The sequence below is a fragment of the Elephas maximus genome, chromosome 21, assembly GCF_024166365.1.
Source record: "Elephas maximus indicus isolate mEleMax1 chromosome 21, mEleMax1 primary haplotype, whole genome shotgun sequence".
NCBI classification, from domain to species: domain Eukaryota; kingdom Metazoa; phylum Chordata; class Mammalia; order Proboscidea; family Elephantidae; genus Elephas; species Elephas maximus.
The window spans coordinates 25,005,217-25,027,929 of NC_064839.1; the positions used below are offsets into that span (position 1 = coordinate 25,005,217).

At 41.9% G+C, this 22,713-nt stretch overlaps 1 protein-coding gene across 5 annotated transcripts in view; it reads right to left on the reverse strand.

Annotated features, from left to right (window-relative positions):
- CSNK2A2 (casein kinase 2 alpha 2) overlaps window positions 1–22,095 on the reverse strand; it is a 44,680-nt gene extending 22,585 nt beyond the window's left edge. For 3 of the 5 annotated variants that reach the window (XM_049864503.1, XM_049864502.1, XM_049864501.1), the window contains exons 1-4: window positions 21,925–22,094; window positions 21,009–21,120; window positions 10,888–10,989; window positions 8,509–8,559 (exon numbers count right to left, since the gene is read on the reverse strand). In XM_049864503.1, the coding sequence (XP_049720460.1) occupies window positions 8,509–8,559; window positions 10,888–10,989; window positions 21,009–21,120; window positions 21,925–22,028 (369 nt within the window). In that variant the 5' untranslated portion in view covers window positions 22,029–22,094. Of the gene's footprint in view, window positions 1–8,508; window positions 8,560–10,887; window positions 10,990–21,008; window positions 21,121–21,924 lie in introns of all 5 variants that reach the window. The other 2 variants (XM_049864504.1, XM_049864505.1) reach the window with 1 other exon arrangement.
- Between the last annotated feature and the right edge of the window lie 618 nt (window positions 22,096–22,713).

The following is a 22,713-nucleotide window of genomic DNA, read 5'->3' on the forward strand; positions in this document are numbered from 1 at the left end:
AAAAACCAAACCCGTTGCTGTTGGGTTGTTTCTGACTCACAGCGACCCTATGGGACAGAGTAGAATTGCCCCACAGGGTTTTCAAGGAGCAGCTGGTGGATTCGAACCACCAACCTTTTGGTTAGCAGCCGGAGCTCCTAACCACCACGCCACCAGGGCTCCATATTTAAGAAAACATCAAATTTGCAAAGAATCAAATTTAACATTTTCTAAGAACACCAGGACTTAGATTCTTTCTCTAATTTCCCATTTTAGGCAAGAGTAATTAATTCTCCCTTCCAGCTTAGTAAGAATACTTGATTTCATCAACCTCAGATAGCTGCTAGCTCAGGGCACTGTAGGGAATTAAAATTTACAGGCCAGGACACTAGTGGTGCTTTGGAACTCCTCCAGTACTAAGTACTGACCCCACTTAGGGCTGAACCGCAATTAAGCAGAGTGGCATAAACATGCCACCACTTCTGCTCAGGAGAGCTTCAGCTGCATAACAATCAAGTGCCCAAGTTTTTTTTTCTTCTCCAGCTCTGCACTGCAAGGAAGCTTCTATGCCAGTACTCAGCTGCACACCCACAATTGGTATGTACAGACACAGGCTGAAGACACCATCTCTATGGGTGTCAAATCAGCCCCACCCCTCAGAGTTAGGGAGATCAGTCCCAGAGGCTGTGCCAAACTGAACCTCAAGTCAATAAGCAGGCCATGAAAGGGAAAAGATCATTTTCCAACCCTCAGAGGGCTGGTGTGTTTTATTTCCAGAAAACCAGTATGAGCTATTTTATCATCTGGACATTATCTATGAAAGGCTTTCCTCTCATATCACATGGTATTTAAACCAAGTATCAATGTAAATGGTCTAAGGCATAAAAATAAATGTCCTTAGACTGCCAATGTAGTATCTCTAGCTTATTACAACCAACATCCGCCTTATTCAATACAAAAAACATTAGTTGTATGTAGCGTGGTTTGTCGTCGTCGTCGTTAGGTGCCGCCGAGTCGATTCCAACTCATAGCCACCCTACAGGACAGAGTAGAACTGCCCCATAGGGTTTCCAAGTAACAGCTGGTGGATTTGAACTGCTGACCTTTTGGTTACCAGCCGAGCTCTTAACCACTACACCACCAGGGCTTCAAAGTCCTGAACGACAGGCTGCTATTCACAGGAGGTTTTTTGGGGGGGGGAGGGGGGAGGCCAAACTCCATCTGTAACACTTAACCACCTTGGCTACAGTCTGGCTTCCTCCAACTTTTGCAGATATGCTCTCCACTGCAGCCTCAGGAGTCCCCCACACAGACCAAACAAGCCTGCACTGGCCACCTCTACTCTTTCCTCCATATCCCCCACCTGCAAGGCCCACCCTTAGCATGTGAAGCCCAACCCATCCCATCAAGACTCCAGAGAGCTGACAGTGCTCTCTCCCTTCTCTGAATTCTCATCCCTCACACCATTTACTGTCTGTCTGGTGGCACTGTGGCTAAGAGAGTGGCTGCTAACCAAAAGGTCGGCAGTTTGAATCCACCAGCCACTCCTTAGAAACCCTACGGGGCAGTTCTACTCTGATCAGGTGAGTGACCAGAAGTTCTTAAGGTAATTTCCTCACTTTGTTATAAACCATGAGACTGCTTCACTGTGCCAACACCCCAAGAGTCCCATGCCACCATTTCCTGATTATGGGCCAGGCACATAAGATGGGGAGAAAGTGGTGCTGCTGCTAAGAGCAGTCACCAATTCTGTGACTCAGTATTTCTACCCCCGCCCTTTCACAAATATGTCAAGGGTCCACTGTTCAACTCGGTATCGTACCCATTTTTTGCACATTAAACTCCTCAACCATACTCAAGTCCTCACAGAGCAGAGACTATGCTTTACGTACCCCACACCATCTATGGTGAGTCTGTGGCCTGCACACAAAGACAGTCAATAAGTATTTGTCTTTCAGGACAAAATAAAAACTTTCTTCCAAGAAAAAGAAATTCCAAGAGTCCATAACAAATCAGAAAGGGAAATTTCACAAGAACCACACTTTTCCTCCACTCTTCTTAGCCAATTACGTAGAGAACATTATTAACCAACCAACTGCAAAACGTTGGCAGGAATAAGCTTTGCTTACATTTTCATAAAGTAAGTGATTTATAAAAAAAAACAAAATAAGTCTCTGCTTCCCAGGAGATCATTACAAAGGTGGTAAGGAAGAACCACTCGCCAATTTCAGTTTGGCTTGAAAGCCTGAAACACACAGGCATGTCCCTAAAAATCAGTTCTACCCTAGGACCACTCTAAAAGGGACCACGGTAGAGAACTTCTGGAGTCATTTCCTGGGGCTTTTAATTAGCCCTTGAAATCTGAGGCAGAGAATGGCAGAAAATGCAATTTGATCAATGGACTGAGGGACCTCCTTGGTCTAAAACCACAGATATCAGAATGGAATGCTCCCAGGTGGGCCTCAGTCCTGTCGTACACATACAGAGGTCTTCAAACTCCAGCTGTGGCTCAGCCACATCACGATCTCCTACAGATTCAAAGGCCCTGTCCCCAATAATTCTCAGTCAAGAGGCCAGGAGGACGCCACACTTTGAAAAAGTTCCCAGGTAGCTCTGATCACCAGCCAGACGTGGGAACCACCAACACAGCAAGCTCCTATTCTGCACAAGCAACTTGCTCATTCCCTGCGCAACAGGTCAGTCTATGTACAGAAATCCCAGTGGTCCCCATATAGGGAAAGGAAAAGCAGGGGAGTGGGGTGCCAAATGAAAGGCAAGCACCCATTTCAAACTGTGGTACACAATGCTGCAGTCACTAGCTTAAGCATTGTTAATACAGAGCCACAAGATCCAGCATAAAACCAAGGTCAACATTTTTAGAAATTTATGGTAGGAGAACAAATCTTTAATTAAGCAAATCAAAGTTACTACAAATCACCTGAAAGTGTAACTTATTTTCTTAATGTTTTCTTAGAAAGAAATGACAAAATACTGTCAATGACCTATAATAGCAGTAAATGCGCTTCTCAAACTAAGGAAACCTCACTGATTTGGTCTGTGAACTCACCCTCTCAACATCAAACTCACCACCTCAGCTTGTCAAGGCCTACCTCTATGTTAGTGATTTACAAATTCTCCAAGAATCAATAAGGGCCTTCTCAGGATGGAGCCAATTCAGAGGATCTTACCAATCTTTTAAACTGTCCAAATGAAATACTTTACTTAACATGTATATTCATTTTTATTTATACTCTTTCAGAGGCATAGAAAACTAAGAAGCACAGTCTCAACAGAAACTTTCTTCTTCCTCAAAATGGTACCATAGCTTGAGATATTTTTGCATTTGGGAGGGTGCTCTAACTATTCATTACAACTTTAGAAGACTGGCATTTCCTCTGTTCTGAAGGTTTGTTTTTTGTTCTAAGTATCATCATACGTTCTTTTAAAGTACATGAAGTATAACTGATGATTTTGAGAGGCAACTGACCAAACCAACATCTCTATCATACAGTGAAATATCAAGAGGAAAAATTAGTAAGGCTAGACGTGATTTAAACAAAATTACCAAGCTTGATCTAACACATATAACATAAAACTCTACAGAAAAAAGCAACCCTATATTGCTCAAGGGGTACCTGGTTCCTGTTCGGGGTGACCGGTGCACAACATGGTGAATGTAGTTACTGTGGCTGAACTGTACACTTACAAATGGTTAAAAGGGCAAATGCTTTATTATATATATACTACTACGATAACATTAAAAAAAAAACCAAACATTATTTTTAAGCATAAATGGAACAATTATTAAAAAAAAAAGACCATGTACTAAGGTCACAAAGCAACTACCAACAAATTACAAATCAGTATCATTTAGATCATGTTCGCTGGACATACTGCAATCATATTAGGAATCAACAATTAAAAAAAAACCCAGTTAGATCCTGGATCATAAAGTCATAAACGTGTATCTATAAAGGACATTACTGGGACAATAATTAATGGGCAAGCTGAATATGGACAATGTATTGTACGTTAGAGGGCATTTTAATAATAAGCTGCTCAGATATTAATGTTGTTGCTGGGTGCCATCAAGTCAGCCCCTGACTCATAACGCCCCCTATGTAACAGAGTGCAACTGCCCCATAGGGTTTTCTTGGCTGTAATCTATAGAAACAGATTGCCAGGTCTTTCTCTCACAGAGCCGCTGGGTAGCTTTGAGCCACCAACCTTTTGGTTAGCAACCTAGCGCACAACCTTCGTGCCACCAGGGCTCCTCAGAGTATTAATAGTACTGTGGTTATGTAGGAAAATGTCCTAGCTTCAGCGCTACTGTATTTAGGAGTGAAGCATCCAGATGCCTGCCTGCAACTTATTTTAAGATGACTCAGCAAGAGAGAGAAAGACAAAGAATGAGAGGGTGTGCATGCAAGCACGAGAAAAGTAACTACAAAGTGACAAAATATTAACAACCAGTGAACTGAGGTGAAGTCTATAAGGGTATTGATTGTACTACTCTTTCAAATTTTCAGTAAGTTTAAAAGGTTTCCACATAAAATGTTTGCATTTCTGCATTTAGCTGTGGAATGCAGCTAAAATGGCGTTTGGGGTTGTAGAGGCTTAAGCATACTTATTATCAATCAAGAAAGACAGAAACAAATGAAAGAAATTCAGACTTCAAGAAGTTAGGGAGAAAAACAGTGAAACCAAAGAAAGTTGAAGGAAAAAAATAAGACAGGAGTAAAAACAGAATGAAATAGAAAAACTAACAAAAACAATACCCAAGCAATAAAACCAAAAGCTAGTTCTTTGAAAGGGTAAATAAAAGATATTTAGCAAGTCTAATTAAAAAAGGGGGGAAGGGGCATGGCAGGAGAATTAGGAATGTAAAAAACCCACTGTCATCCAGTTGATTCCAACTCAAAGCGATCCTACAGAGCAGAGCGGAGCTGCCCTATAGGGTTTCCAATGAGCTGCTGGTGGATTCGAACTGCCAACCTTTTGGTTGATGGCCAAACTTTTAACCACTGTGCCACCACGGCTCCATAGGAATGTAAAGGAGGGCATAATTACAGATACATTAGATTAAGTCCTAAGAGAATTCTAATAACTTTAGCCCATTAAAGTTCAAAGTAGACAATTTTAGAAACATATAGTATCCAAACAGATTCAATAGCAAGAAAAGCTAGTTAACTTATTTTGTGAAGTTGGTATAACCCTGATACCAAAATCAGACCCTACAACAAAAGGGAATTATATATCAAAATATAATATCAATTTTATCAGTAAAATATACTGAAAAGAACAGGCTGCAGGCTTTATCACTGTTGATCCACCTCTAATATTAAACCAGGGGTAAACACCCTCTGGGTAGTACCTTAAAAGCAGTTATTAATACACTTAACAGTAAACGAAAAAAATAAAAACAAGCTTTCCTAATCAGATGGACACAGGACAAAAAAAAAAAAAAAAACCTCAAGGACATTAAATCAACTGATTTCCCTGTTTGTGACGTGTTACACTATTTGGAAATGAAAATAAATTTTTTGCCATGATTTGCTCTAACAAAATACACATCTGCTATCTGACACAGGCCAGGTTGCACAATGGTTAAGCACTCAGCAGCTAACTTAAAGGTCAGTGGTTCAAACCCACTAAGCGGCTCCGCCGGAGAAAAGATATGGCAATCTTCTCCCATAAAGATCACGGCCTAGGAGACCCTATGGGGCAGTTCTACTCATCATATAGGGTTGCTATGAGTCGGAATTGATCTGACAGCACACAACAACAACCTGCAGTTTAATGATCCTTTAACATCCAAAGGGACCCCCGGTTAAACATGGCAGACTGAACACATCCTCTCACTGCTTCTTCCTGAAGCTCCTCTAAAATAACAGTAAAGGGGTGGGTGTGTGTGATTGACTCAGAAGAACTAAGAATGGAAGAGGCAACAACATTTTGAAGCTAGAAAACAGATGTCCAGCTGACTAAGCAGACCTAAAAAGTAGAAAATTCTGCTAACAGTGTCTGCTAACAGGGGGCAAGAAGCAAACACCCTCAAACTAAAGAACTACAGAAAGGCTTAGGAATTGGTGACCCCAGGTATCACTAAGAGGGTAAACAAACTGGGCTAAAATCAGGAAAATAGGTTTGTTAACACCACAGTGAAAACAGGAGAATTGAACAAAATGCTATGTGGCACCCCGACTGCTCTCCTCAACTTGGTGTTACTGCAGCCAAGCGCGTATCCTTGAGATAGGAGATTACAATCAGCTTTTTAGAGCATTTCTCTAAAATGTGAACAGACATTCAAGAACCACGACATTTCAGAAAATTTTAAGAGAGACAGAAGTCTGTTTTACACACATGCGCGCACACACACACACACACACACACACAAAGAATTTGGAAGTAAAACAGAGAAAAGGCATGAAGAAGAAAACTTAAGGGGAAAAATATATTATTCTCAGGGAGAGAAAGATATTACATAAAAGAGCAGGATATCATTATATAAAGTTCAGAGAACAAAATGGAGTTCTAAAATATGAAGTCTAACATCTGAATGAGTTCTACAAAGTGAGAACAAAGACGAAAGAAAGGGAAGAAAATCAAAGAACATTAAAAATAATTTTCCAAGCCGGAAAGGCATGGATTTCTAGATTGAAAAAGCCCAGCAAGTATCCAGAACAAAAGAGAGACCCATACAAAGGCACATCATTGTGAAATTTCAGAAGACTATGAATGAAGAAAAAAATTCTAAAAGCTTCCAGAAGAAATAAAACAGATCACATAAGATGAAACCAAAATCAGGGTAACTTTAGTGGCAATAATAGAGCAATCCTTTCAAAATTCTGAGGAAATTATGAATTATAACCTAGAATTGTATACCCAGCAAATACAATTAAATGAGAGGATAAAACAATGATGTTTTCAGACATGCACAGCCTTACAAAACATTAGTTTCCCATAATCCCTTTAAGGAAGCTACTAGAGGATGTCTGTCACCAAAACATGCCCTTTGAGGGTTAAGACCCCAGAGAAATAAGATTTCTCTAGAGAATTAAAATTCCTGACAACTGAGCATAAAAAAAAAAAAAATGGAGCGTAAGTATTGTTAAATCAAAAGAGCAGATGTCAATTTAGGAAATACAAAATGCTGCAGTGAAATTTTATGGGTGTGAACGGACAACTGGTAAAAACTCGGTCATGACGTACAGGCATTTGAAACAGATTTCATTACGAAGTTTCATGAGATCAGCTTTTCAACTGGCCATTAGGAAAATGTTTGGTTTCATCAAAGCCTGTTTATTTCTCTCAGGAAATGCACACACATCCCCATTCACATACACCTTGATAAGCCTGGGTCATTCACAGCAAAGGCCTGATTAGCTACGTGTATCAGCACGTTACCCTACCAGCTAAGCACTCACACCCCACTTTTCTAGAGTTTACTGTTGATTTAACCTTTAAGGAGTCACATTAACAAGGATACCTGTTACATATGGAAAAAGCGATGCATTATTATTATACATATAGTACAATAAACTATAATAATTGCTAATAAACTTGCTATTAATTGTTTTATAGGTCAAAACATCCTGTTTTGCTTCTTTCCCACTAATTAACCTTATTTTAGAGTCAGAGTCTAAGAAAAATTTATGTGAGAATGAAGTTCTTTTATTTTCACCCAAAAGCATCACTCCTGATGTGAGGATTTTTCAACTGCTGGGTTGGTTTTGTTCCTAGCTTCCATCAGAACAAAATCACAAGCCTCTTGTTCACTGATACAAGTTATAATCACCTACAAGTTCTCCAATATGCCCCTGAAAATGAACACCACTATTTGTTTTGATATTGATTTTCAAATTATGCTCTAGAAATGGGTTTCTACCATGTCCCATATGCCTGGCCCCAAAAATCTCATCAGAAGTTAAGGCTGAGGTTCAGTGTCTGAACCACAACAAAAACAAATTCATGAAAAACCAGTTTAAAACTATCCTTTGAAAAGAACACTTCAAAATCTAAAATAGCATGTACAGCACATATGAGAATATGTAAATAACCCAGGACAGGGCTATTTTAACACAGTGACTCTAAACTAGCCGCTGTGTATCATTTGTTCTGTATACAGCGAGCACGAACACACTCGCTCACGATCTGACAGCCTGAATCCAATGTACTGCTTCTTTGCACAAACGCCCTGCATTATTTATCACTGTGAGCAATTTAAGATTTACATAAAAATCAAAGTTAACATCAACCGAGCTGTTTTGCCTAAAACAGGAGTGTTACAGATGAGAGATCAGCTTAGAGCCAGCCCAGCAGCTGCTCCTAGAGTCAGCCAGGCAAGGGTGGTGAGTAATTTCACCAAATGCAAGAACCCTGACCATCTTCTGCATCCTGTCCGTCCTCCATACTGTACTCTCTCACCAAACCCTTCCCGCCCCCTTGTGTTCTGGAGCACTAACAGGACGCATCACCACCTCTCTACCCCCCCGCCCCGTTTCCCCCAGGAAGAAAAGGTATACACACCTTAAAATCTGTATTGTTGATGTATTCAAACACCAAAGCTGGTGTCTTCGACTGCAAGAGAGAACAGTAATGCTTTTAAATACTCAAACAAGACACCTAATTTGCTTCTGCCACACTGCCCCCACCCCCGAACCCAATCCCACTTAGATGAAAAAGAACATGTACTCATCAGGAAGAAGCTGACGAGAAAGTGCTCTCTGGATGTTTTTCGATACCTGGGATTTGCTTAAACATAGCTGGGGATGGCGGGAGGTAGGAAGTGGGCGGGGTAGAGCTGAAACAAGGTTGGCTATGAGCTGATTACCTGCTAAAGCTGGGTGACAGGTACATGGAGAGTCACTTTACTTTTGTAAATTTTTCCTAAGTTTTTTGTAAAAAAAAAGAATGCATTCTCTGAACAACTTATCAAAAATGTCAATGAGCCTAGCAGGCTGTATAAAAGTTTATCCTCTACAGTGTTCTGGTTTGCCAACTACGAAAGGAGTTACGCATATTCACCTTGGTTTAAAGCCAGACGCATTTGACAGAAACATCATAGGGCTTGGGAATATTTCATATAATCATCTATGAAACTACCAATAAGCCACCATGTAAAATTACTGCCTTGGCTAGAGAACATTACACAATGTCTGACCTTACAAAACAGACATGTTCCCAAAAACTCATACATAATCAAATATTTTAAAAGCACTATAATTTTTAATGCATGAGAACTCACATTCAATTTTTCCTTGCGTACATCTAGATTTTCAAATACCAGGTTTACTTAAGTGAGGTAAAATAATGCTAATTGGAGGTAATAAGTTTTCAAAAGCGCCAGAAAAGCAGGGGCTCAGAGGGCTATAGAAAGCAAAAAGGAAAAACATATTGGAAATCTTTGCAGCTGGCAAGTTTTGCTCAAGGAAGCAGGTGAAAGTTACCTAGGAAACAGGCCACAGCACATGCACACAGGTCTTTGCTAGGACAACTCAGAGCCCAAGCAGCAGTGCCAGCAGCAGCCGTGATCAAATGATCCATCACCAGCTCAAAGGTTAAAGTGTTTTATTAAGACCACTAGATCTCTCTGCAGGCTGTGGAGCAACAAGCCTGTTTCTCTAAAAGTTAGGGGAAAGGGTTCCCTGTTGATTTTTGTCTACCTCAATTTACTGGTTTTACATATCATGTAAAATACACACACACACAAACTTTAGCACACTGCAAAAACAGAAGACAGGTATCATTAAGTTCTGTTAATTGAAAAAAAAAAAGCAAACTGAAGATGCTTCTGGTATAATATGGTATACTGGCTCACATTAAAAAAATTCTCCTAAAATCCACATTTTTATGCAGTGCCCTTTTTAAATGGACAATGCTTATTTTTAATGCAGACCATTTTCCAAGATTATATAGCCCAGGGTTAGTCATCCTTAAGACCAATCTGAGCTAATGAGGCTGGGATATTATTTTTATTGTCAATTGTAATCTGGCATACAACCATCCCTCTCAGTCTTTTCAGGGTCCAAAAGGAAAAAACTTTATTCTTCAGTTCGACAATACTGTGTAATCTTGGGCAACTTACTTAACCTCTGCAGACTGCAGTTTTCTCACCTTTACGGTGTGGGCAATAACGGTGCCTACCCTGATGGAGTGCTGTGAGGATTACGTGATGCGCTATAATACTCAGAACGGTGCCTGGCACGTGGTAAGCGTTCAATGAATATTTGCTATTATGAGGGTATCTTTAGCAGACAGAAGCAAAGACTTATGTCTTAAATAAACAAAAAGCTATCGCGGGAGGACAGCAAGGAGATATCTGAGGCAGAGCAAGTGGAGAACAAAAATGGGAGAAGAAATGCTACAAAAGTGTGGAGAGGGGAGTCTTCAACCTTGGCTAATCAACAAAACTTAAGGTTAAGTTACTCCCCAGGGAGAGAAAACAACATTAATAAGGATGTCTACAATGCCTAAGAATTAAGCCTTTTAACAAAAATATTTTCATTTTATCTGCAGAAATGAGATGAGTCCTAGTGGCAGATACTCAGTTAAAGTCTAGTATGAGAAACAGCAAGACTGCTTCCCCACACGCTGGGGCTGTGACCTGCCCAGCTCTCTATGCCAGGTGTCCGCACGGAGATATCCAACAAACATTTGTGGGATCAATCAAATTATGAGGTTACAAACCCAGGGAAGGGTTCCACAAAAGCAGTGATGACTACTGTTATCACCGGGCTACCAGGATTTTTCCTGGTTTTCAAAACTATTCAGCAGCAAAGACAAACACAATCATCCCAGTATTTAATGATACTCCTCCTTAGTCTGCGTTTCGGTATGTTACTTACACACACACACACACAAACACAACAGTCCACTAGTGCACTCCCCCAACCATCAGGCACCTACCACAGGGTCCTTTACAGTGTCAATCAGCTTAATGATATTTGTTCCACCACGAAGGTTCTCCAGAATCTTAACCTCTCGTTTTATCTTCTTTTTCTTCACTGGCTTAAATACACAAGAGTAATCAGAAGTGAGACTCCTTTTGAAGTTAATAAATGAAACTTTTAAAACAATGTTAGCCAATTAAATGGTTAATGTAGTACCCTGCACCATGTGGTATTAAAGAGCATGCCTTTATTAGAAGAGAACATAACTGAGATAAAATGAGCTTGCCTACAGAAGCCTTAAGATTAAGTTAAATAATTTATAGACTCACATAGCTTACTGTCAGATCTTTAAGCAGCTACATTCAGGGCACTTAAAAATTCTGAAGACCCATGTCACACTTTAAAAATAAAATGCTTGCTTACTTGACAGCTGCCAAATGGAAAATGTTATAGCTCTGAGCAGCGGTATGTCAGGCACTCACAAATGGAAAAACTGAAACAAAATGGTAAGACAACTGCTCTTCCAATGAGTTACATGTAATTTTGTCCTCTAAGAGTAAAGACCAGTTCACTGACATCGAGTTACAAACTTGTTTCCCAGCTGCTGGCTCCTGTTTCCTGTCGCCACTCCCATTTCCTTAATATCCAGAATCTGAGATCAGCACACAGCCAGTAAAATTTCCCAACGGATCCCACTCCAAGAGAAAGAGATGCTGGATCAGCGAAGGAGAATATTGACCTCTGATACAGCAGTGATTGAAAACCTCTGTTATCTGCTAACTTTGTGATCTCCTTGATAGAAAAATTTAAACTTAATTAGAAATACCAGCATTACATGTTATTTCTTGTCTTAGATGGGTGAAAGAATTTGAAGAAGAATAAAGGTAGTTCTGGAAAAATAAGAGCCTATCACATTCAAGTATGTTTGATAAAGCGCTTAGAACATTGGCTGGAACATAGTAAGCACCCAAGAAATGTAAGCTTTAGTATTTTCAAATTTTTACTTAGTAACAGTAGGACCCGGGCTTAATTTACACAAGCATATTTAATCCTCACAAAATCCCTATGTAGGAGAGGAACTAAAGTTGAGCTATCTGCCCAAGGCCAAACAGTTCAAGTAAGGAGTAGGGACAGGATTCAAACCTAGGTGGGTCTGACTCCAGAGGCCGCACTATTAACCACTGTGCTTCTGTTTCCCAAGCGCGGCTAAAGGGAGAAGCTAACGAAGGAAAAGGACTATTCCATCACCGGGACACTGTTATAATAGCACAGGCAAAAACAGGCCAGTGAGTTTGCCATGAAACAATTAACAGGACGAAAAAAGCGTGTGTGTGTGTCAGTGGTAGTGGGGGGAGACATAACATATACATGCACCAGAGAAACTTCATTTTTTCTTGGTCACTAAGATATAGATTTGGAAACCTTGGTGGCATAGCGGTTAAGTGCTACGGCTGCTAACCAAGAGTTTGGCAGTCTGAATACACCAGGTGCTCCTTGGAAACTCTATGGGGCAGTTCTACTCTGTCCTATAGGATTGCTATGAGTCGCAAACAACTCGACACCAGTGGGTTTGGTTTTTGGTTTGGTTAAGATATAGCTTTGGAGCCCTGGTGGTACAGTGGTAAAGAGCTTGGCTGCTAACCAAAAGGTCGGCAGTTTCAAATCTACCAGCTGTTCCTTGGAAACTCTATGGGGCAGTTCTACTCTGTCCTACAGGGTCACTGTGAGTCAGAAGATACAGCTTTGAACATGTAACAAAAGGGAGAGAAAAATATGAAACAGGGAGCCACTTGTATCACCTATAACAAGGTGTTCAACTGAGAGATTAGAATCCAGCCACATCCTCCCAAGCCAGCTACCATGACCATGCCTACTCTCTCCACTTTGTCAGGGTTCTCAACAAAGCAGGTCTGGTTGCTGTGTCCCTTCCCCATCTCCACTTAAGAATCATACTCCCTTCTTCCTAATTACAGAGCTCTGGGAAAATAAAGCACTGCACAAATGGATTAAAAAATACCCCGGGACCCAATGTGAAGGACATACTACAAAATAACTTGCCTATAAGTTTCAAAAAAGGAGCCCTGGTGGCACAGTGGTTTAAGCACTCACCTGTTAACCGAAAGGTTGGTGGCTAGAACCCAGCAGCTGCTCTGTGGGGGAAAGATGTAGTCTGCTTCTGTAATTATTACAGCCTTGGAAAACCTATAGAGCAATTCTACTCTGTCCTATAGGGTCACTGAGTCAAAATCAACTCAACAGCAACAGGTTTGGTTTTCTGATTTGTTTCAAAAATGCCAATTTTGTGAAATACATGAAGACTGAGCAACTGTTCCGTATTAAAAAGATATGACAACTGACTGCAACATAGGATCTGAGATTTTCTTTTGCTATAAAGAACATCATCAGTACCACTGGCAACAGTGAAGGGAGGCTGTAGATTAGATAATAGCACTGTATCAATGTTAATTTCCTGATTATTATGATCATGGCAACTTGGGGTTATACAAGAAATTGTCCTTGTTTTTAGGAAATACACACTTAAGCAATTTACATACTTCTAAGCACTTTTTTTAAGCACTTTAGGAAAAAATATTTTTCACATGTATGTATACATATATGTGGAGCCCTGGTGGTGAAGTGGTTAGGAGTTTGGCTGCTAACCAAAAGGTCAGGAGTTCAAATCCACCAGCCATAAACCCTATGGGGCAGTTCTACTCTGTCCTATAGGGTCCCTATGAGTCGGAGTCAACTCAACAGCAATGGGTTTTTTTTTAGTACCTAATTTATATGCATGTATGTACGTATACAACATTAAAGAAAGAAGAGAGAGAAAGAAAGGGCGGTAGAGAAGAATAAGGCAAATGCTAAAATTGTGGAATCTGGGCAAAAGATATAAGGAATTCTACCATTCATGCAATTTTTCTGTAAATCTGACACTATGTCAAAAAAGTTAGAAGAAAAACAAAGGCTCATCATCTTTTATCTATAAACTCAGTCAATGCTACCAAATCATTCAATGGCTTTCAATGTAATAAAATTCTAGAGCTGTCATCCACTACTAGAAAGGAGTTACAGATCAGTAGGAATGTAACAAAGAAATGAATGTAACCAGAAGCCCGTATACACCAAAAAACCTTCCTTCATTCCTACTGGTGAATTCGTATGGGGGTAACCCATTAAATAAGGAGCTCTAGCGGCACAACAATTAAGCCCCCGGCTGCTAACCAAAAGGTTGGAGGTTCGAATCCACCCAGTGGCTCCATAGGAGAAAGACCTGGCAAACTGCTCCCATAAAGATTACAGCCGAGAAAACCCTATGGCAACCATTCTACTGTCACATGGGGTTACTATAAATCAGAATCAACTCAATGGCACCTAACACCAAAAATAAACCAAACCTATTGTTGTCGCATTGATTTTGACTCATATCGACCCTACAGGACAGACCAGAACTGCCCCATAGAGTTCCCAAGGAGTGACTGGTGGACTTGAACTGCTGACCTTTTCATTAGCAGCCATGCTCTTAACCAATGCACCACGAGGGCTCCTAGAATACTTAAGGGAGGGAAAAAACATTTAAAATTTTCTGTGCACTTGTACAAGGCAAGGTCATGGAAGCTCCATAGATACATCCAAACTCCCTGAGGGACTGAATTCCTGGGCTGAGGGCTGTGGAGACTGTGGTCTCAGGGAACATCTAGCTCAACTGGCATAACACAGTTTATAAAGAAAATGTTTTACATTCTACTGTGGTGAGTAGAGTCTGGGGTCTTAAAAGTCTGTGAGCAGCCATCTAAGATATTCCACTGGTCTCACCCCTTCAGGAGCAAGGAAGAATGAAGAAAACTAAAGATTCAAGGGAAAGATTAGTCCAAAGGACTAATGGGCCACATCTACCATGGCCTCCACCAGACTGAGTCCAGTACAACGAGATGGTGCCTGGCTACCACCACTGACTGCTCTGACAGGGTTCATAATAGAAGGTCCCAGACAGAGCTGGAGAAAAATGCAGAACAAAATTCTAACTCAAAACGAAAGACCAGACTTGCTGGCCTAACAGAGTTTGGAGAAACCCTGAGAGTATGGCCCCCGGACACCCTATCAGCTCAGTAATGAAGTCACTCACGAGGTTCACCCTGCAGCCAAAGACTGGACAGGCTCACAAAACAAAATGAGACCAAACGGGCACACGAGCCCTGGGGCAAGGACTAGAAGGCAGGAGAGGACAGGAATGCTGGTAATAGGGAACCCAAGGTTGAGAAGGGAGAGTGTTGACATGTCGTGGGGTACTTAGCCAATGTCATAAAACAATAGGTGTACTAACTGTTGAATGAGAAACTAGTTTGTTCTGTAAACCTGCATCTAAAGTACAATAAAAATAAAAATAAATAAATAATAATAATAAAGTTTTTTTCTGTGTGTGAGCTCTGAAAATTAAAAAGAAAAAACCCTTTTTGGAAGGTTTCTGTCCAGGTGCTGACCAGGCCAGCTGTTCAGGAAAACCCTGTTCCAAGTAATCCAAGAGTAAGGCACTGTTTATCTACCAACATTTTAAAATTCTAAAACAGAAGACACATTAGGCCGCAGGCTGCTTGTAAAAAGTTGATAAAGTCAACAGTCTGCACTATCTGTCCTCTTTATTTACCCAGGGCTGCTTTGGAGGGAAAAAAAAAAGTCAGATTTGAGAAAGAGCTGAACTACCAGCATTTAATGGTGATGGAATTTGCAAACTTATATCTACCAAAGGCGTAAGAATTATGACCTCAATAAAACCTGGCAAATATTAACACAACGGAATCGATGATTTCAAGACAGGCAGAAATATGGCTCAGAATTTCAATTCCAGGGTTACTTTTATCCCACTACCAACCTTTTATTGCCCAAGATACTAATTTCATCACCTGCAATAAACAATTACAATAAACAATGGTTGCCAAGAATGCAGAAGGATGGAGTAAGGAAGAAAAGTTCAGCCTGGATAACAGCATTTATTTTATTACCTTGGTAGCATCTCTAAAACCCACCGCAGCTAACCTAAATGTAAGCATATTATCTGAGCAATGTTATTTATTCACAGCAACGTTTCCTCTTTCAAGTCCCATCTTTCCAATGGTATTATAAACTCCTTGAGAGTAACTGTTTATTCTCAGCATTTAAAATATTTTATTAAAAAGGCCAGGCATGAAGCAGACTTTTTGGCTCTTATCAAGAGAATGGTACAGCCCTTTCTACCAGTGGTTCTGCCCTCTAAAATTATTCACTTGGCCCAATTGTAATACTGGAACTATATTTCACTGCTTTCCAAGTGCCAGGCACTGTTTTAAGCACATTTAATCCTCTGAGATAAAAGTACTATGAACGCCATTTAACATAAGGACACTGAGGCACAGAGAGTTTAAGTAACTGCCCAAGGTCATAGAGCTTCTACGTGTCTGAGTTAACATCTAAATCCAGGCAGTCTACTTCTCTGGCACACACTCCCTCTGGGAAGAATAAACACTTCGTAGATTACTAAAGCACTGTCATCCCTCTACCTACCTATCCATCTATCTATATCGCGTTTGATTCTCCCAACAACACTGTGAGGTAACCAGGAAAGGCATACCCGCCGTTTTACAGATGAGAAAACAGGGTCAAGTGGATATAAATGGAGAAGCTGGTTCTAGAACCCAAGTCCTTTGCCCCCCATTTATAGTACTTCTTACACTGTATCACCGTGACCATCAGGTGGCAGATTCTGAAATTAGGCCACGCTCTACACATAAAAATGGGTACTCAATCAAGACATTCTTTTTGACATGGTTTATTCTCCAGTGAACTCTAATATATTACATGGGTAAACCTTATAAAAAAAAAAAAACCGAGTGTCCTAATTCTGGCCAGCTATCATGTTGAAACTTGGGAAAACTGTACGAGTTTAAAAAGCATAAAAATACTGAACAGTAAATTAAAATTTCATGTATGCATTAAACATGCTGCTGTAGATTTAAATCACTGAGAACCCCTGTCTGGGTCCCAATAGATCTCTGGCTATTCATCCATTCCACCTTTCAACTAGCAACCTACTAAAGTCAGATATTCCCTTTCAGAAGAGTAACTCCAAAAATCATTAGAAACAAATCAATTTTAGTCGACTTTTAGTGAATGTTCCTCAACGCTTCTAGTACAGTCCATTACATCAAAACATCAAATATCCAGCAAATGTCCCAATTGTGCTTCTCACATTTAACAAGACTCTATGACCAGTATAAACCAACCAAAACAGACCTGCTGCCGTCAAGTCGCTTCTGACTCACAGCGACCCTACAGGACAGAGTAGAACTCCCCCATATGGTTTCCAAGGAGTGCCTGCTGGATTCAAACTGCCCACCTTTTGGTTAGCAGCCACAGCTCTACACCACCAGGGTTTCCATGATGAGTACGGAGGGTTCTAAAACTAATGCTTCTACCCAAAGCACGTGACCCTGAGCAAATGGCATCCTCCTTCTGGGTCCTGGATAACATGTAAAAAGAATTTGGGCTCTAAAGCTTTCTAAGCTCCTCACATTCTGTGATTCTGTTCAACATAGATAAATTAACCACACTATTCATCTCTGACCCCACAATATTAGAAACCGCAACAACTAGTTCACATACAACTCTTAAAATTTCTATTTTTAATGTAATACTTTGATTAATAATACTGTCCTAGCTACTTATATATCATTATGAAAACATGTGTGCAAACTAGAATTACCCCAAGATCTAGATAATTTATTACTGATGTCCTGTTTCAGGAAGAAGATGTCTAAGTAAACAGAGGATAAGACAGCCTACAACCCAAAAAAAGTAAAAATAAAAGGAGAAAGCACACTATCAGCTTAAGGAAACCACCAGCTGATAGAACCCCAACAGTCCCCAGCTCACTACGAAGTAACTAAGAAGGATCTGTCATCATCTCATCCCCCTTTTAACACCACCTCCCACCAACACAAAATTCTACAAATATGCTAAACATGCTTAAAAAACTAACTTGTATTACCATCTTTTTTTTTTTTAAAGTTTGAGAATTAATTTTGGGGAAAAATGGTTGGTAGCCAGGCTGCCTATAAAAGAAGACTATTAACAGGCAGCCTTATATGGGAATTTCCAAGCCACTGTAACACCGGTTCAAAACCACCGTACACTTGATTTTTAAAAATGGTATTGCTCTGAACTTCTGTTCAGGAAATAGCAGTTTAATTTGAAGGATCACAAGGACCCCATGAAGGCCTGAAATCCATATGTAGGCAGTACTCACAAAACGTTGAAAGGTGTCAAAAGCAGCCACATGCTTTTATTTCTGTGTACATCTTCTTAAGAGGTGCTACAGATGAACTGAAGACTTGATTTTTTAGAATAAAAAGATGAAACTCTAGGCATTAAAGTGGCTTTCTGCCCTGCTATGTAAACTCGTACTATTTCCCCTTCTTCTTCTCTTTTTCCCTCGAAACAATTTGTCAAAGAAGATATAACCTCCCTATTGACTGATTTCAGCCTCAGAATTTCACTGGAGGATAGACAGTAAAATCTTGCTCACCAATTTCTAAACTCCTAAAATCTCCTAACAGCCCCAATATGTTTCGATCAATAAAATACTTGGAAATCTACTGACGAAAAGTAAATGCCATAAAATTCCTCAGTGATCACTCATCATCCAACCACTCTCATGTACTGGCAAGAACTGGCTGGAAGTGTTATTGATATAAAGGGAATGCACCCTCCCTCTCTGTCACTATGTGCACATTAAAACATCAAGTTCCTTCCTGCAGATATATAGTAGGCCTATATAAAGTTTTTTCTTGCTTCCCCTAAATTACTAGCAGCTGGTACTCTGTTAAGGACTTAATTTCCTACCATCAAACACCACAACAGTATAGATCTTAGTCATAACTCCAACTGATGTGAATAGAAGAGCACAACTTTGGATACAGACCCTGTTCTTTCTTTCCTTCTTTTTTTTTTTTTAAAAGCTTTTAATTTACTCTAATTCAGCCTGTCAGAACAAAACCACAAACGATACCATTAGTGGTTTCTTACCCCATCTTTACACCCTGAACAAAATCTGGATAAGAGTGCCACAAGGCTTTGAAAAATAGAAAAAAGTGAGTGTAGTTTTCACCACTGGAAACGAGGTGGTCCAGACTGCACCCTAAAAAGAATATGCGTCAAAATGAGATGAGAAACAACACACTCCATTAATTTGAGCATCAAGGGGGCCTGCCTCCCAAGTTTTACTCCAGAAGACTCTGCCCAGTGTTAAGACCCTACAAACCAGTGCTAAAGAGAACAGTAAGAGACAGGAAAAGATAGGGAACAGGAGCTTGAGTGAAGGGTCATTTCAACATAATGATGTTAGAAAAGTTTCTTTGTGCCTAGGCTGCCCATTTGTAAAAATAACCTATAGCTTCCATACTGGGTTCCCTAAACATATCCTGAAAATATTTAGAGCAGGGGAAAAACAATCCAGCAACTGGCCCTATGAAGTTCTTTAGAAGGCCGACAGAAGAGCAATGTAATGCTGTCCTAAATGAACACACCGGTATTTACACTTACACCTGACTGCTATTTCTTTCAAAAGGACACCATGGGAGGTTGCGTGCTTATGCTAAAAGTGCTGTCACTGCATAAAAGTTTAGACATTTTTCTAGAATTGCCTTAGAGTCAGCAGTTTACTCTCCTGAATGTATAGTAGTGGAATGTGAAAATTTCTAATTTCAATTTATGTCCTGCTTACTTCCTAGAAAGATGTGAAGCAGCTTTTATTAAAAACATTTAGGCTTATCTACATAAAGGAATAAACTATATGGCTTCCCAGATGACCCCTCTGGGGAAAATTTTATTTGTTTTAAAAAAAAAAAAAAAAAAAGGACCCGTGACTTTTTAGGTGAAGCCCATATTTAGGGAAGAGGCAAGTCCAACTACACACCTTTAACATCAACTTGTCGCCAGTGTTTCTGACAACACAAATAACTGCCTATTTCTCTCTACTGCTATTCTGCTCCTTCATCACCAGACTAGGATGGTTCCGAGTGATGGAGCCAAACGCTTTGCCGAGAGGTGATTTTCAGACACCATGAGTCTGACCCCTCCTATTCAACAGGGACTATCTACACAGCTGGGCTACCACTACCCTTAAGACAGATTTTTAATCTCACATTCTTATTCGACAAAACCTTTGCAAAATGATCATACTGGAAATTACATGTATGTAAAGTGTTTATGTTACCCTTGAGTCTTCTGAATCTTTCACTAAATGGTATGTACAGGTATTAAATGACCTGACCATAATGTGGGCCCATCACAGATCTTAAGAGTTACTTTTCAGTGCACCCTGTAAAACATTATTAAAGCTACACAACTGATCACATACCTAAAGGAAAGTTTAGACAATGCTTCACGCTCATTAAGATAATGTCTTCATTCATGAGATAACAAAATGTGTATCGTTATCAAACTTATGCCACTAAACCAGATCTTAAGACCATTTTGTTCCAATTATCATCTCAGTGATTACAAATACACTCTCCTATGCTCCAAATTTCATTTTTACTAGCTAACACACAACGATGAACCTTTTCGGCATAACTGGCTCACCATTTCCACCCCACCTGAAACTTTACCACTAAAGTAGAAGAAACACTTGACTACCCACTGAGGCGTTTCCCTTCACTTGAGCTTCAAACTCATCTTTGAAGTGGCTCCAATTTTTTCCAGTGTTCTTTCTGGAATAACTCAGAGCACCAAGGGTGACAAAAAGCTCCAGCTGCCCTTGGATTGATGGGTGCCTCATGAAAAAGGTTTTCTTTCCTCTGAACATCCATTTACTTCGTAATAAATGGAGTCCCTTTGGAATTTTTTGCTTTGGGAGCCCATAATTTAAATTTCAGATCAAGGATGGTTCCTAAACTATCATGTTTAGATTTGAGATCAGTCTGCATATTTTCTTGGAAATTCACAGGAAAATGGGATGGAAGGAATAGTGAGGGACATCGGACAAAAAATGATATGCAAAATGAGAGCCAGCACTGCTTATTCTAGGATGTGACTGCAGTGGCTAGCTATCCTTTTGACCTGTGGAAAAAAAAGTATTTTTAACGCCCCTCATAATACACTCACCTTGAGAATTTTTACAACCACTCTCTCATTGTTGGTGATGTTAATGGCCTCAAATACTTCACTATACTTTCCCCGACCAAGTTTTCGAACCAGTTGGTAATCATCTTGATTACTGTGAAAGGCAAAAGACACACATAAATGCCAGGACTTGGGTTAACCAAGCCTACGTCCACTATACACTTCATCCAGCCTCTTCCGTTAATCAAGCACTTGGAAGTGTCTATACATCACATCACGACACATCCCTAAATGAAAGCCACAACATAGACCTGGCTCCCTTCACTCTGCACAGAGCTCCTAACTAGTCCCTGATAACTTGGGGGGATGAGGGAGGAAGGCACCGCTCTGAGCCAGTCTGGCGGGAGACCAAAGCATCCATCCTGGAGGACCACAAGGTGCCCCTCTAGCCCTGGCTCCCTCGCTCCTGCTTCATTTCACACCCTCAAGGTAGACAGCGCCTACTTTGAGAATCTGGACGTCCTTAAAAATTTTTCTCTCACCCATCTATCTCCATTTCAGGAAAAAACGAAAAAAGCAGAGAATTTTAATAGCTCAGGGGGACAGCTGTTTAGTTCCAACCCCAGCAGAAACCCAAAGGTGCGAGGAGGAAGGGCTGCCCCCTCACTTCCATAGGCTCTAGCCCCTGCACCCTGTACTTCTCCCCAGGAAGAAAGCATTCCTTGGAGAAGGCAGACGGGTTCTTCGCAAAGGTGGGAAAAAAGGGAGAGTCGGAAACGGGGACAAGGACATGCGTGAGAGGAGGCACGCTGCTCCCACCCCAGACCCGAGAAGAGCTGGCCCAGGAGAGGGGCAGGCGGAGCGGCGAATCGCCGGGGGACGAGTGCGGTCCCCGCTAGAGGGAGCCGGGCGGGAGAGGGGGAGCCAGGGGGCCGGCGAGGGACGGCGGCGGCTTTACCCCCAGCTCGGGACGTGCGCCTCATAGTCCCAGTACTCGCGGCTCCTCAGGCTGTTCACCTCGGCGTAGACCCGGGCCCTGCTGCCCGCGGCCGGGCCGGGCATGGCGGGCGGGACCGGGGGGCGCCGCTGGGCGCAGAGAGCAGCGGCGGCGGCGCGGCAGGGGGCGCGGGGCGGCGGGCGGAGGCGGCGGCTGGCCGCGGGGCGCCGGAGGAGGAGGAGGAGCGCGGCGGCGGTGGCGACGGGCGGCCGCGCCAGGCCGGGCCCGCGGGGGCGGACGGGCTGGGGGCGCGGGGGGCGCCGGCCTGGCCGGCCCGGCCCAGGAGCGGCCGGCGGGGTGGCTGGGCGGGCGGCGCTCGCGCTCCGCAGCGGCCTCGGTTCGGCTGGTGGCCCCAAGGTGGCGGCAGCAGCGACGGTAGCAACAGCAGCGGCAGCCGCCGGCCGGGAAAGGGGCAGCGGCGGCGGCGAAGAAGGAGGAGAGGAGGAGGAAACCCGGAAAAGGGGCCGCGCTCGCTAGGAGCGACCGCCGCCGGGCCAGGCACCGCCCGGGCTCACAGCGCCCCCTGCAGCGCGGGGGGACCCGCCGGGCGGCGCCGGCCCCGCCCCCGGCTACCCGCCGCCCCCCTCCCGGGTCCAAATCGCCCCATGCTCAGGTGTCCTGACGCGCTTACCCCAGGACGTTCCCCACCCACGGACTGCTGCCCTGGAGCCTTCGGACCCTTTCAAAATTGTCCTGGAGACCCTTACCGCAAGCCCTCACCCTCTAGTCACCCAGAGTTTCCCCACCTCA